Below are 16,516 nucleotides of genomic sequence, written 5' to 3'. Positions count from 1 at the left end.
TGCATCCAAATCCACTTGGACTTTCGTAGATGTTTCTTGTGGTAAAGTGAGTATGATTTTTCTCACTTCTGTCAACTCACTCATGAATGTGCCAAAGTATTGCTTCAGAGCGCCCACATCCTGCCTTACACCATCTACAACCTGCCTTAGACTGTCAACATACTGCTTTGTCCCGTCATCAGCTACAGCAACAGGGGGGGACTTAGAGGTACCAACAGCTATGGTCCTGACCCCCTTAGCAAGCGGAATCTGCAAAAATAAAACATAAAGAAAAGGATCTTGAGCAATAACTACATAATTTTTTGGCATTATCAAGAATAGCACATCAAACAAACATTTCACTGAAATAAAGAAAGGAAAAAAAACAATTACATTGTTCGATTGGAATCCTCCAGATTGTTGAAGCCACTTCTTCACTCGCTTCACTTGGATGTCCGTCCAGAAATCTATGCAAGGAATGGTTCGATCAACGTAACCGGAGTCAACATGATCCAAATAGAAGAGCTACACCATAAAATAGTAAACAAAAAAATGTAAGTTTCTATACACTAGCTTTGATTACATTTATTCATAACTTGAACAATTAAAAGACAAATAAGATACCTGGAGAAAGATTAAGCATCCGGACAAGTATTTGTACCCGCCCACTTGGAACTTCCTGATGGACTCCATAAGGAACCACACGCAGAATGTGGCTCAGTCTTTCAATGCTATGGAATTAACATCATGCAACACCTTCATGTAGGAAGCACTGACTTTATTTCCGGCCATTGGACACAGGATACTGTTGATGCATGCCAGGGCAAATCTTGTAATGAAGAGGTCGTCGGCGTCTTGTGACTCCCTCAGGTCTTTCTCCAGCTTCCTCAGGCAAACGCTGCATTCTTTTCCCACAACAGCATTCACCAAATCTGTTTTAGGAAGTGGGCCGGTCATTTTAATCTTTGTTCCCCCATCTTTTATATTCATCACCCTTTCAAAGGCAGTAGCGTTGATGTAGAACTCCTTTCCATATATGCATAACTTGTTATCGGTCGTGTCAACGTTCTTAACCAACCATTGAATTAAGCTACTATTAGTGCTTGGACCATCAATCCTCATTAGAGAACCGAATCCTGTGATTGCAGCCACCTCCTTTTGGTCTGGCGACATGACTGATAAGATTTGGCTAATTCTCTCGAACGAGCACCGGGTGATGATGTCCGCAGCCTTTGATATTCCATCATCCCCTGATGCTGCATCAGGACTTTTTTCTATTACTTTTTTGACCCGATCAGTCTTCGAGGTGGTTTTTTTTTGGGGGGGTAACGGGGCATCTTTCTCAGTTGGATACAATAGGTGGAACATGTCTCTGTAGAAACTTGTTCAATCTTATTTAATGGTGAAGAGTCTTCTTGGATGCGGTCCCAAAATAGTAGCTGTCAAAATACAAATCAATTTATGATGTTAATATTCTTCACAACAACCTATAAACAACGTACATAATCAGTTTTAACAAATTTGAACACTTATCAAATTCAAAATTAAATTACAAGTTCAAATATTAATGAAAAAAATTGGCCTTTAAATTAAAAAATTGCTTCACAACCCGATTTAAACCACAAATCTAGATGACCATCTAGAATAATCGACTACAATCTAGATAGTACATTACAAAAAATTAAATAAATCGTGCCGACTAATAGCTACCCTAGATAAAAAATGTATATCAAAAACGGTACATAAAACTTTTCCCTCACAAATAATTCTCCATCTAAGAATACGATCCAATATCGAAATCTATATTCCAATTGCACCAATTAAAAAAATTAACAAGTCTCATCTCTTACTATGATTAGTCTCATGAGAAATACATTTTTAACCTCCAAGTTTTCAGACAAAATCCAAAATTAACAATAATTCTACTCTTACTAGTTCAAAAGATAAAATGTTCCCTTCAGAGTCTGAAAGTGGTTTATTTCCATGTCTGGGACAGTTAATGGAAATTAACTCGTGGATTTCTCTACCACTCAACATGTACACTCTAAAGTAGCATGGAAAAATAAAAGTGACATTCACTGATCTTACAATATTGATCTCCAGAAAATAACAACAACTACTTAATTAAATATTGGTTAACTTTGGCTTCCTATAAGTGTCCATCATATGAGTTTCAAGTCTTAGCTATTCATTTTCCATGTATAGCTATTAGTTTATTCAATAGTTGTTTCATTGTTTCATGGCAAGAAATTAAGGTTCATATTGCACTAGGATACCAACTTGGAAAGATATTGATAGCTACTGATCATGGGTTACAAGGGCTTAACCAGGTTTAGGTGAAGTGTTTTAATGCAGTAAATTCGCAACCAACAAAAGGTTGTCAAGAGTGGCTTTACTTGTTACTAATAGCACTAAGTTCAAGTTTTAATACTATTTGAATTTTTATGGCCAATGAAAGAAGACAACTATATTTGCAACTTAAGAGAGAAAATTAAAGTGAAAATGTTTATATTTGTTTTGAAAGTCTTATTGTTCTTTATCTATGCTTACTTTTGGTTCGATTGGTAGTTAGTATATGATTTGGATTTTGGTGCTTTTACATATATATTCATGATTTCTTGTTCTAAGGCATCATCTTACTCAATTTCTTTATGTACATATATCTCGTTTCATTGCCTCTTCAAGGAAACAGAGACATTCATTCTTTCTTCTCAGGGTAAATAGTTTTTTGTTTGCAGGGATTTCAAGTGTGGACATGGCTTTTTCATCATTCTTCATTTGAGATCATTTTTTCTTGGTTTGATTGTAACTAGCAACTACACATATTAATATTGGTTTTCAGTCCCTTGGTTGTAATGGGGATTTGATAAATGAGTTTTAAATGAATGTTTTTACGCTCATAATTTAGCTTCTTCGACTAACATTTTAATCTCCTAATTCTATATTCAACAACAATGTATCACAAATTCTAAAATGCTTCCCTCGGCAATGTCCTAGATTAATCCTAAAAATGTGTCTCTCTCAAAAAAACAATTGATCATCACTATCACAAACAAAAATATGAAACACTAAATCTTTACAATCAACCAATATTCAGCAACAGTCAGCATGCATTTCCCACTATTTTTTTAAAAAAAATACAAATCAAATTAAAGGAGGCTTTGAAAACTAACTCTATCAATAAATTAACTCAACTGCTCCATGCTCTCCTCTGCACTCTCCGAGACAAATTAAAATTTTTGATCCATCTTACCTTCGAAAATAGCAATGGCTCTCCTAGAGTTCAGGTACAGAGTTCGCTTCTTGTTTTGAGCTTCAATGAGGAGAGAATGAGAGACCGAGTTAACAAAAAATTGAGTTTTGAAGAAGCAAAACATAACACAATAACTGATCATGATAAACAACTATACCTGCTCAAACCTTGAAATCGCAAAACCATGATCTACACCAGCGGAATCCATTAAACCATACTAAACCATACCCAAAAAATTAATTACCAAAGAGACTGTGTTTTTTTTTTAAGAAACAGTGGGTTTTTCTTCAAGAAGGAGGTCGGGTAAGGCTGAGAGGAGAGAGACAAAGCCGGTTGATTGAAGACTGAGTGAACAGTGAAAACACTGTTTACCCCTGCTGACAAAAGGCTGCGATTGTCAGCTAAACTTTTAATCACCAATTGAACCCCAGCCCTTGGATTTGATCTAACGGCTAAATGATTTTCACGGAATGGTTCCGTGGACGGAATAGAATCGGTCCCCATATATATATATATATATATATATATTAGTACGTATATTTTGCAAAAGAAACCTAATAATATTTAATATATTTTATACGAATATTTAGTATACATATGACGTGCTAACCAGGAAAGGGAGATAGGTCAAAAGGTATGTACATAATCTATATAAAATTATACTTTTCAAATTAATTTAATAATTAAAAATAAACTTTCTCATATATGTGTATAAAAATATATATTTATTATTCAATAAAAATGAATATTTGTATATTTAAATATCATATGAGATAAGTTGTTAAATTTAATTATTTAATATTTTAAATCAAAATAAATGAGATATAATTTTAATTCCAATAACACATAAAATGTCATTTTATATTTCCTCAAAAAAAAAATGTTTCAACACCTTAACATACGTCATACTAATACTTTTGGTGAAAATAAATTTTTTATTATTTTTTTTTAAATAATTTTCTTTTGATAATTAATTATAAGTTTTTTTCGATAGGGTGAGTATTGTGGGGTATACTATATTTTGCAAAAAGTTATATAAAAAAAATTTGTACAAAAAGATTATAAACTTTTTTTCATCCCTACTTTTAATAATAAAAAAATTTACCGGAAAAAAAAATGGAGAATTATGAGTGCACACATATACATAATTTGCTATAAAAAGGGGTCCAAGTAGCATGCTTTTCATTGTAAAATCATAAATAAAAATGGCTACAGGAGAAGCAGAAGCTCCATCATCATCATCATCAGAAGTTAATAAGATAGTAAGAGATAAGTACAGATCTTTCTTGGGTGATGAAGACAACACCAATACTGTATGGAGACATGGTGTTCCTCCCACCTATGATAGTGTTAATCTCCTCTTTGAACAAGGCAGAACTAAGGTCCTCTCTCTCTCTCTCTCTCTCTCTCTCTCTCTCTCTATATATATATATATATATATATTCTTTATATGTATATGTTAATTATTTGCAGGAATGGCCAAAGGGATCCCTAGAAGAAATAGTACAAAATGCTGTCAAATCATGGGAAATGGAGCTCTCTCACAAGATTCGTTTGCAAGATTTCAAGAGTATTAACCCTGAAAAATTCAAGCTCTTTGTTAATGGTAAGCCTTATATTTCTTTATTTATTTATTTGAAGTGCATGATTTTTTTTAAAAGAATAATGGAAATTTCGCTAGATGATAAAATTGTGCATAGTTTATTATATGCCGAAATTGTTCGAAGAGTAGTAATAATATATAGATCTCTCCAAAAAGATGATCGGTATAATATTAAACATGTTAAGTCGTTAATAAAGTCAAAATGTCTTTAAAAAAAAACACTATAGACTTTAAAAAAATTATATTGAATTTCACAATATGGTAAATCAAACATAATTTAAATTACACGTCCAAATTGCTTAAATAGCAAATTAATACGGGTCTCTCCTCAAAAAAAGTCATCAATATACCAAATCATTAATAAAGTCAAAAAAATCTTTAAAAAAAAAACTATTTCATTAAATGATAATCGGACATAGTCATTACATGTCAAAATTACTTGAAAAATAAATACAAATCTCTAGAGAGATGATCGTAGATTCGTAGACATACCAATCGTTAATAAAGTAAAAAATGCTACATACTCGGACTAAAATTATATTAATGTTCAAACAATCAATATTTTTTATAATACTGAGGAATCGTGGATAATGAATTGGGTTTTAATGTCTTTGATACTAATATTATTAAGAAAAGATCGAGTGTGATCCTCAATGAAAAATGGCCAGCTCTTATTAATTATTAGGTAGAAGACCATATATAGCTAGTTTCATTATTTGGTTGAAGGAAAATAGTATTTCCCACCAAATAGTAATGATCACGTTATTGTTCTTGTTGCAGGTTTTAAAGAGTTGAGTTTTTTTTGTCCAAAAAATGAAAAAAAAAAAAACTAGAAATGTCTAAACAATAACATATATAATTATAAATTAATATTATCAGTAATTTTTTGAAGGCTGTGATTTAAAGTAATTAAAATACTGAATTTTACTTCCAAAAACAAATTATAACCCTCTTGAGAAATGACAGTACGTATTTATTTTTAAAAAAATAATAAACAAAAAAAAAATCAAAGGGAATATACCTTACCATATATTTGACCAATAGAGGATTTTTTTTTTTTTTGACAAAATAATAGAGGATATATTTGGCAAATGAAATAAGTAACATTTTATCAAATAAATGCTTTTCCCATTTAATTTAATTTGATCTATTTGAATATTTATCCCTTTCTTTAGTTAATAGTCAACATACATAGTTGAAGGAAAATAAAAATGTGTGTATGGAATTAATGCCAAAAAATTGATATTTATGGAAAACTGAATCACATGCCAAGGAGTCACACACGTTAACTCGTTCCACTATTTGAATTTCAAATTGAAAATTCATTCCAATTTGACTAAAAGGAGATATTTTGCAAATGGATAATAAAGGGATAAATTGGAAAATACCCATTTTAAGACTAGTTAATCAAAATTAGCCAATAAATATATTTAGTTTAAAATTACTCAGATTTATAACTACATTTCTTACAATACCATTACTCAAAAACCCTACTCACCTTCACATAGATCTCTGTCATTAATTTCTCCTTCTAAATCTGGAAGGATTTGGGTTGGTAAATAGAAGATGATGAGCCAGTGGAAGGATTTAATGGGAGAAAGATTAATAAAATGGTATAATGGATAGATTTAATTAAATATTGGGTATAAAAGTAAGAGTATTAGAAAGTAGCTAAAAATGAAAGTCTCCATCTAAAGCGTACTCCATCTAATTTCATCAATAATAAATCACTTACATATTATTCTTTATTTAGTTGATAACAAAAATTGAGATCCACAAATTTAATACTAAACTTAACACACTTAAAAAGAGAAAAAAAAATAAACAAAGAAAAAAAAAGTACATTTGTTGACAAATGATTGCATAATTATGATGATATTTTTTAATCACAAGATTTTTGTGATTAAAAATAAATTTTTTATTATTTCAAAAAATATATATTTTTATAGTGTTACAATGATGTTGCATTTTTTTTAATCCAGATAATGATGTTTTTCTTAAGTATGACACATGAGAATCGAAATTCAAATGCTTAATTTTAATAATGCAATTTATGAATGGATTGAAATCGATCTAAGGCTGGATAATATCATGTATTTTGTTAAGGAAATACCTTTACTTGTAATCTATGTTATAATAATCAATAACATGATTTATTTTACTTAATATATATGCCTGTGTGACTAGCTATAATATAATGAAAAAGAAAAAAAAATTAATAAAAGGGAAAATCCATTATTTTTTACATATTAAGAATGTCATTTGTCATCCTTTTATAGGAAAAAGTTTTTTTTTATTATGAGACAAAAAAAACTCATACTTTGAACTGTATAGAATTTTATTTCTTAACAAATACAATAATATGGGATTAAGAATTTAATACCTATAAAACTCTATATAAAGGATATAAAAATAAAAGGCTTTGTAGGTGTAATAATAATCGATATTACTGTATATACATGTGTGTCACTTATTATAGAACAATGAGAAATTTTGAAAAAGATGGAACAAAATCCATTGTTTATGGAATTTTTAAAAAGGTGTTATTATCAGAATTTCATTTTTCATTTTTTGTTTACGTAAAAAGAAATCTCATATTTTGATATATATTTATATATATATATATATAATAATATGGGATTAAGAATTTTACACCTCTATATAAATAACTTTTAAAAAAAAAAAAAAAGGCATGTAGGTGTAATTAGTATAAATTAAATTTTGAACAGGAAGAGAAGGGTTAAATGGAGAAGAAACTCTTAGAGTTGGGAGCTACAATGCACTGATGAAGAACTCTCTGCCAAAGGAGTCTCAGTATTACAAAGCAGAAGAAGAAACCTTTGAATCATCACATGAAGTGTTCAGGTCAGCTCTGCCAAGAGGGTTTGCATGGGAAGTGGTTCATGTCTATTCAGGACCTCCTCTTATTGCCTTCAAGTTCAGGCATTGGGGTCTCTTTGAGGGCCCTTACAAGCAACATGCTCCTACTGGTGAAATGATTCAGTTTTATGGCATTGCCACTCTCAAGGTTTCTTTCTACTTTTTATCTTCTTTACTTGATTCATTACTAAAAATATTCTTACTACTCATATTTTAACTTTAGATATTGTGTTTTCTGGCATGGAGTAATATATATAGTATCATCAAATTAATTTTAGGCTAAGTCTGGATAAAGTATACTTACTAATAGGGTACGATCCTAACCATTCATAAGATTGAACACTACATTCTTAATTCTTGATGAATTGTCAAGATATGTACCCTACTACAAACTTACCTTTAATTTTATTTTTAAATTGTTTTACTATATATTACTTCAGATTACAGTAGTACTAGACACTCACTGGCGGACCCAGTATATAGTGTCGGACCCAGCATATGACTAAGGAATAGTTGCATCCCCTAATTTTAAATTATATATATATGTGCATATTTTACTCTATTAGGTTGGTTTTGACTAGGATGGGTTAAGTTTGTTGGCTGTGGACTTACAGAAAGATGGGGAATGAGTAAGTGACAAGGGTGATATTATAGGAGCACTAGAGTTTGCAGAGCTTGTAGATGAGGTTTCGTTTTCCATGATCTGAAATAGAGATTCGTCGGTAGGATAGGATGAAGTATAGCTCTGATACCATTAAGGTGTTCCTGCTATAAGTTAGTTAGACAAACTAACGAATCAATAAACCCAGCAATTTCTCACATGAATCTGCATGACTTACACACTCCAAATTGTGTGACTTATGATCATAAAGGATAAATTGCTAGTTTTATTAACTCGAAGGTTAATCTAAAAACTTATAATAGTAGTTGCCTTCAAATATAATCCATACTGCATACTATCTCTACTTCAGAAATCTCTGAAGGAATGATTTAGAAGAACATTTTTTATAATAAACACTCTGGTATTTTATTGCTTCATAATTCTCTGACTTACACAAGGAGGGATGATGGCCTTATATAGTCACATACTCCAGCATACAAACTTAACTAAACTTAATCAAACTTAACTCATCCTAGTCAAAACCAACCATAGTTGGGATAGGATAAGGGATAAGATTCCCTAGACAAGATAAGGGATAGGATTCCCCGACAAAGACAAAAGCATAGATAAGGGATAAGATTCCCCGACAAAATTAAAAGGCTAAACGACAAAAACTTATGGCTGAAATACACAATAATTATTTAAATATTTTCTCATGGCTGGTTTCATAGTCAGTCATATGTTGGGTCTTCATGAAGTGGGTTCCATCCTGTCGGTTCGTCATCCTGATCACTGCCAGCTGGAGGACAGGCGTCGTATTCTGTGTACATCACGTTCCATTCTTCTCCTGTGTAATGGAAGAGATAGGGGTCTTGCATATCTGTAGTGTCAGCATATGGGTTTTGTGAATCTTCGAAGTAATCTTTTTTTCGCAAAACTACCCCTTCAGTATCGGTCAATTTGTACAGTGACGGATATTTTTGCTCTAATGTTTCTTCGAGTTTGGTGGCCTGATCTGTTTCATTTTTTGAGATATGGAAGGCTTCAAGGGCCCTTGTTATTTTGCGAGTATAGTCGGAAGGGAATGTCTCCCAAGGAGCATCTTCTTCTGGCTTGGGCCATAATTCAGGAGGTATAATCTGGTTTTTCTCAAACAGACTCTTTTGGATGTCCATGTATTCTTGGCCCCCAAGACCACATAATGGTTCTTCTTTTGACGCGTAGACTTCGAATGTTGGATTAGTAACTATATTATGTTCTTCATCGAGCTTGGCATTAAGGCTAAGAAAGAGAACAGTATAACAGTTCATTAGGCTGGCAACATTTGGGCTTGGTGGGTAGATAAAAGTGGGCCTGTTATTTTGGACATTTTTCCATTCAGCTGATAAGACCCTTTTCCATTCTTCCAACGGGGCGAACCAGGACAAAATATCCATTTGGACTTGGTAGGCTGGCTTGAACCTTTCTTGGTTCAAGAATGATTTTATGGATGTGTGCAATGCCATAGTTTGTACTTTGACAGCTATGGTGAAGACACTGGCCAGGTACCAGAAAAGGTGGGCTATCGATTTTGGTGTGAAGATGGCATCTCAGAGAGGTAGGATTTGGGCAAATGGATACTTTGGATGGATTCCAAAGTCATTTTGTATAGAAGGTCCAAGTTTGGAGATCATAAGATTCTAGATAAAGATTGCTCTGTGGGTTGCTCTTTCTCTGGCTGATTTGTTGGATGTTTTTGGAAGGATCTTCTTTGCATCCAGGGGAAAATATTGGTTGTGTGTGACAGAAAAGGAAGATGCCATCATGAATATGATTGGGATGGTATGTGGTGATTTTTGGATGACAATGGGGATGGTTCTTTGTGAGTATCCTGAGGCTAGACTTATAGCAAGGGGCGATCTGGATAAGAAATCAGCCATAGTATTGTCTCTGCCTTGAATGTGTTTAATGTCAAAAGAATAGTTGTCAAACCAAACTGCCAATCTCAAAAGTTGGGCATTTATCGTTTTGCTCTTTTTTAGACCAATCATTCCTTTTGACGCGGCAAAGTCTATTTCTACCAAGAAATGGTGTCCTATCAGATGGAATTCAAATTTTTTAATACCCATCTTTATCGCCAATAATTCTTTAAGGCTAGAATGATAATGGAGCTGAGAGTCTTTGAAGTGGCCACTCTTGTATCCACATATTTTTATTTTCCCTGTCTTGTCTTGTTCAAGTAGGACCGCTCCCCAATACCGATCACTAGCGTCCGTTTGCAGGATTCTTTTCCCATCAGAAGGAATCTGTAGAGGTGGTAATGTCTGCATTATCTCCTTTAGCTTTTTGACTGCTACAGTTTGCTCTTGTGACCATGGTGGAGTCTGCTTTTTAAGCATGTCGCTGAGTGGTCTTGCCATTTCCGAAAGTCACGGGACAAAATCCCGTAAATAGTTTACAATTCCTGAGAACTGTTGAATTTGGACCTTTGTGAAGTCCTTTTCGGGAAACTTTAACAACTCTTGGGCTATGTGCGGTTGGGCTTCATATTGGCCTACAATAAGCTTCATCCCAAGAAAGCCAATTTGGGCTTGTCCAATGATCATCTTTTTTTCGGATAGCATGACCCCATGGGCTTCTGTGAGAGAAATGAACTAGGCCAGAAGATTTTGATGGGCTTGTTCATCTTGTGAGAAGAGCAATATGTCATCTATGTAGATTAGGGCCTTATCTAGAATAGGGCCATAGATTTTAGTCATGGCCTTTTGGAACTGTGATGGAACTATTTTGAGATCAAAGGGAAGGACAGTCCATTGATAATGGTGATTTGGAATGCAGAAGGTCGTTTTTGGCCTATCTTCTTCTTTGATACCCAACTGTCAAAACCCTGCCTTTAGGTCGAATTTTGAAAATATTTGGGCCTTTGACAGGCTTGCAAATAGATAATTTTTGTTTGGTAGGGGGAATTTATCATCTGCCAAAAATTCATTCAGAGGCTTATAATTGATGACCAGCCTCTGTTTTCCTCGAGCCTATTCTGATCTCTTATTGACGTAGAAAGCATGACATGCCCATGAAGAGGTGGTTGGTTCGATTAGTCCTTATTGTTGTAGTTCTTTGCATTCCTCAGTTGCCATTTTCTGATGCTCTGGGTTCATGCCTGGGTGGCTTGCCTTGGTAGGGTTAACATCTTCATTGAGCTTAAATGGTAAACTGATGAAGAACTGATGATTTTTCCAAAGAGGGCGTTCACATTTCTGGAGGAATTCAGCATGACTTGTGGCACAAGAATTTTCTATGAGTCGTTGTCTGACCTTGGAGAATGGATCAGGAGGCATGAGAAAATAGTTTGGTATAGATTCCCATGGAGCAAAATGTTGTTTGTAACCAAGGCCACCAGGAAGGATTCGCAAACCATTTTTCTTAGTGTAGACATCAAAACCAATAATTAGATCTTTCCCTGGTAATTTTGAACCAATTACTCTATGAATGATAGAGCATCCTGGGAAGAATTGTAATTTGATTGGTTTACTGATGAACTCTGTACAGAAGATGCTTCCATTTGCAGCATGGAAGAATTGCTTTTCTTTCCTCCAATATTCTGGAGGGAGAACATCAGGGTTCATCATGGTGTATGATGCTCCTGTGTCGAAGAAGGCTACTACTTTGACTGGCTGAGCATACTTTGTAGAGAGGATCTGCATGGAGATGATTGGCGATGGTTGTATTGTATTGATTGATGTCATGTGGTAGAATTCATCTGGGGCCTTCTGTTGTTCGAATGCACAAAGGGATTCTGGATTGATCTCGTCATCAGTAGAGAAGATGGATTCTAGATCATTCTCTTCGAGAGATATGCCCGTTGTTTGTTGAATGTGGGAGATCAGTTTGGCAGTTTTTACTTTGGGGCATTGCTTGGCATAATGTCCCTTTTCACCACAGATGAAACATCTGTCAGACTTCTTCCTGAAAGAGCGCTTCCTCCTTAGAAACTTGAATGAGCGGCGTCCTTTTTCCTTTGAGGATTTAAAGGTCCTAAAGGTTTTAAACCTTTTGCTGTGTTTCCTTTTTTCTGGAAGGCGGGAACATGCTGATTCTGATTGGCATTTGATTCGTAGATCCTTTTGGCTGCAAACCTTTCCAAGCTTCTTGGATTGTTTCATGAATTCTTGGATAAATTTGTGCTGAGAGCACATCTTTTCCAATGGTTTTAGAACTAGTTGATAGATTTCTCCAATCGTAGCATCAGCTAAGGTTCTTCCTGTTCCCGAGAGAAGTCTGAAGGTTTCTTCTCCTAGTGGTTCTAGTATGGAAGAGAGGAAAGCCTGTTTTAGGTTTGGGTCATCAATTCCACCTATTTAGTAGAATCATTGAGTCATCTTTTTGTAATGCTTCTCCAAATCTCTCTTATCCATTGAACAACATTTTAGTTTAAAGAATTCTGCGCGAAGTCTTTCAGTGACTTGAGCGTCTTGTCCACAGAACTCAATATACAGATAGGTCAGGGCATTGGTGACAGATGGAAGTTGTAAAAACGTCATTTGTCTGTAATCGCCCAGACTTGTCCACCAGTCTTGTAGGGTGCCTGTGAAACGGGAAACAAAGGTGAGGAGAATCGTTCCTGTCTGTGCTTCCGGTCTTTGTGATTCTAGGCTGAGCCAAGCTTGAAACTCTTGGAACCTTTCGCGCCATTTTGATGGAGGGAGGTCATCTAAAGTAAAAGTTTGAAAATTTGAACCTTTACTTTTTCGTTTTTGGGGAACATGTGGTGTTGTTGATTCATTTCCACTTTCGTATTCGCTTGTGATAATTGGTTCGGTTTGTGAGTTTGATTCAGCTGGTTGCACCATCAGATGTGGAAATGTTTCATCGTCATCGCTAGATAAAGTTTTACTGGATAAGCTCTCGGGGTCACTCAGTATAGAATCATTAGAAGTTGAGCTTATTTCTTCAGACCAGTCACTTGTAGAATCGTCTAAACTAGTCGAAGAACTTTGATCGTCTGAGTCCGTTTCATTTTCTGTGATGTGGAGAGTGCTTGTATGTCGAATCATTTGTGACAGAGGATTTGTGGCTGGATGAACCATAAGTTGCTTGAGTTCGTCTGTCGGTTGGCTTGGTGATTCTTTCTTCTTCCCTTTTTTTGTCTTATGTTGTTGGTTTTCATCAAGCATGCGCCTTAGTCTTACAACAGAGTCCTCTTGTACAGATCCAGTAATAGGAAAAGGCTAAGAGGTTTTTGGTATTGTAGCAAACTGCCAAGGGACCGGCGTCGTAGTTATCCCGAACAGGGACGAGGTTCCCAAATAGCTAGTTGAAGGTGCATTTGTTGGTTCTTGTTGGCAGAACCGATTCTTGAGGGATTTATATTGGGTTTTGAGGCTCTTCATCTCGACTTCTTTTGCCAGGAATACTGGCATCGGAACTGAGTTTGCTTTGATGATAGCTAGAAGCTCTTCATGAGTCTGTTGGATCTTCACAGTGAGTTTGTCAATGACAGTATTCTGGGATTGTTTTACTGCCGTCTCTATTCTGGTATTCTGTAACTCAACTTGCTTTAAGACCTTGTTTTGGGCAATCATATTTTCTGATTGCCAATTGAGAACTTCTTCGGCCGGAGATACCTTTTTGAGAGTCCCATCTGCGTTCCTGGTTGTGGGGTTTTGAACCTTTGGTTGGTGAGAGACTGTACCTAGGTCATCTTGCTTGTCAAATTTCTTGAGAGGAGGAAAATCTAACTCATAATCAGTAGTAGTCATCATACATACCTGTGGAATTTGTTGTAACTGATTTTGAGCAGGAAAAGCTTCTCCATGATGTTGCATCCATTTTGATGCCTTTTTATAGCATGGCAAAATGTTCTGTTGGGGAGCCGAAAGTGGAGGCTCTTGGGAGCCTGTGGGAGGAAGCTCAATGTCCCATCCAGTTGGTTCTGGAGGAGAGTCAGGTAAGCCTTTGGGAGTAGAATATTTGACTATATAGTCAAACTTTCCAGAGGGTTGGCCTAACAATCCTATTTCCTTTTCTCCTTGATCTAGTTGTTGCTTAAGTCGTTTTCCTGAGCTCAGACATTGCTTTGGCTTTGGGAGGTCTTCTTCCACTTTTAGGCAACTTTTGCAGTCGCAAACATCCCAATACTTATGTCTATCTGTAGATTCGAAAGCATAAATAGGGCTGCCTGGAGAATCGAAGGATTGGATTTCCACATCAGTTGGTGTGACAGAAGTCATCATATACTGGGTGGTAAAGCAACTGGGAGCCTTTGTTTGAGTTTTGTCACAGATTATTTCGACAGAGCCATCTTCTCTTTTGTGATAAGATGGTTCAGTAAGAGTCTGAACGGCTTTTTGAGGTTGATGGAGCATCTCATAATTTGTTATCCATGAACTAGGCAAAATCTTCATAAGATCATCTGTAGAGATTTGCCTTGGAATATGAGTGCATGTTGGAACTTGGGTAGAGTCTACCGAGACCAGTAATGCTTTGTCAGCTGTTGGCAAGGAAAGATCCAGAGCGTGGTCTTGGAGTCTGTATGCCATCCGGTAGTGAAGAGTAGCTCCAATGGAAGTGAGATCTTGGTCAATTCCAGAAAGTTGGACCTCTACTTTGAAAGCATCAGTCAAACGGTTGTCCTTGAGAGACATATTAAAGTTAGGAAACAGTGTAGTTATTACTGTTCCTGGGTTTAATGTAGTTTCTATGGTGGCAATGCTTGCATGTTGGTATTTCCTCATTCGGGTGTCGAGCAGACCCATTCGGCAGCCGATTGGAAGGCCCTTTCGGCCATGAAGGGAAATAGCTAAGCGAATGGTACCAAAATGTATATGGGTAAATCCTTGCGCAATCCACTCAGGAATAAATTTAGGTGGGATTTGTAAAGTGACGAATTGGACCTCAGGAGTAGGTCTCAATTGACACTCGCTGAATTTAGAGGCTTTGATATATTCTTTTAGGGCTTTGTAGGATGGTTTGATGAGTGCTTTAAAGGAACGGGTAAAAGGAGTAATGTATTTTAGGAATATTTGGTACGGGTTGATCAAGGGAAGGTTGTTATTGGCAATCTTGTTTTCTTCATGAATATATGATAATTCATAGAGAAAGTCATACCATCATTTATGTACTCATACTATAATGTCCGTACTAATATACATAGTATTACAATTATTTAATTTTTGCCCTCGCTACTACATTGGTCTTCCTTTTCTTTACCATATTATTTATGGATGTATTTGTGTGTGTATATATAGGTTGATGATACACTGAAGGTAGAGGAAGTTGAGGTGTATTATGACCCTGCCGAGCTAATTGCAGGGTTTCTGAAGGGAGAGGTTATTTCAGAATCTGGTGGGACTGATGAAGGCTCAGAAGCCAAACTTGAATGTCCTTTTTCCAAACTTAATGTTAAATAATTGTTTCTGTGCTCCTTCAACTACTTTTACCTACTTTATGTATAATATAATTGTGTCTAGTGTTTATTTATGATTTTAAGCCAAAAAAAAAAATAGTTAAACATTGCTTGATATTTGTATTTTATTCTTGTATTTGAAAGTTTATATGTACCCAGCAGATTTCCACTTAATTTAAGCAATAATTTCAAGTTAAAACTAAGTCTTTCTTTTTCTCATCTTAAGACTTTGATTGGAACTCGAATTTTGGCAAGAAAAAAAATTGTGAGAAAAAGAGTAAAATAAAGATGAAAACATTTTTCTAAAATTTTATAACCAATTATTTATTATTTTTTTTTATTTTAGACGTATTTGTAATTATTCTAAATATTATAAAATTATGATCAATTTCTTTTTTTAATCCAAATAAAAGAAAATAAAATCTTTCGTATCTTTTTTTTCCTTCTTAAAATCTAAATTCGAAAACCAAGTAAATAACAAGACCAAATAAGATTCATGCTATAGTACTGTCTTATTTTTACCAACAAAAGGAAAACTCTTTTCACCTGATTTTTTCCTTTGTTTTTATAACTTATTTTTAGATGGGGGAAAAAATTTAATTGAGAAATTCTTTTTTTTTTCTTTCTAATATATTTTCACAATTTTAGTTTTGGTAAAATCACAATTCCAAGCAAAAACATCCAATTTATTCAAATTGACCGTACAAATTAAAATATACATTAAATTATGTTTTTTTATAGAATATAATTTTTTCAATGAAACTAGTTGACTTGTCACTCCTAGTTCGTAGTTATCATCTGAACAGCTAATTTAGG

At 34.6% G+C, this 16,516-nt stretch overlaps 1 protein-coding gene across 1 annotated transcript; it reads left to right on the top strand.

Annotated features, from left to right (window-relative positions):
- Positions 1–4,390: 4,390 nt before the first annotated feature.
- On the top strand, positions 4,391–15,903 carry LOC133802469 (pathogen-related protein). Its single transcript, XM_062240782.1, has 4 exons — positions 4,391–4,614; positions 4,706–4,838; positions 7,565–7,863; positions 15,543–15,903. The coding sequence occupies exons 1-4, from the start codon at positions 4,438–4,440 to the stop codon at positions 15,702–15,704; spliced, it is 771 nt and encodes a 256-aa protein (XP_062096766.1). The 5' UTR covers positions 4,391–4,437; the 3' UTR covers positions 15,705–15,903.
- Positions 15,904–16,516: the final 613 nt, after the last annotated feature.

The sequence above is a fragment of the Humulus lupulus genome, chromosome 9 (genome assembly GCF_963169125.1).
Source record: "Humulus lupulus chromosome 9, drHumLupu1.1, whole genome shotgun sequence".
NCBI lineage: Eukaryota > Viridiplantae > Streptophyta > Magnoliopsida > Rosales > Cannabaceae > Humulus > Humulus lupulus.
This window is presented reverse-complemented; position numbering and strand designations above follow the sequence as displayed.

Excerpts from the sequence above, each read along its gene's own strand:
- LOC133802469 (XM_062240782.1), top strand. The coding sequence starts at position 4,438 with ATGGCTACAGGAGAAGCAGAAGCTCCATCATCATCATCATCAGAAGTT. Across the intron at positions 4,615-4,705 it reads TTGAACAAGGCAGAACTAAG|GAATGGCCAAAGGGATCCCT; the intron begins GTCCTCTCTCTC and ends AATTATTTGCAG. Across the intron at positions 4,839-7,564 it reads ATTCAAGCTCTTTGTTAATG|GAAGAGAAGGGTTAAATGGA; the intron begins GTAAGCCTTATA and ends AATTTTGAACAG.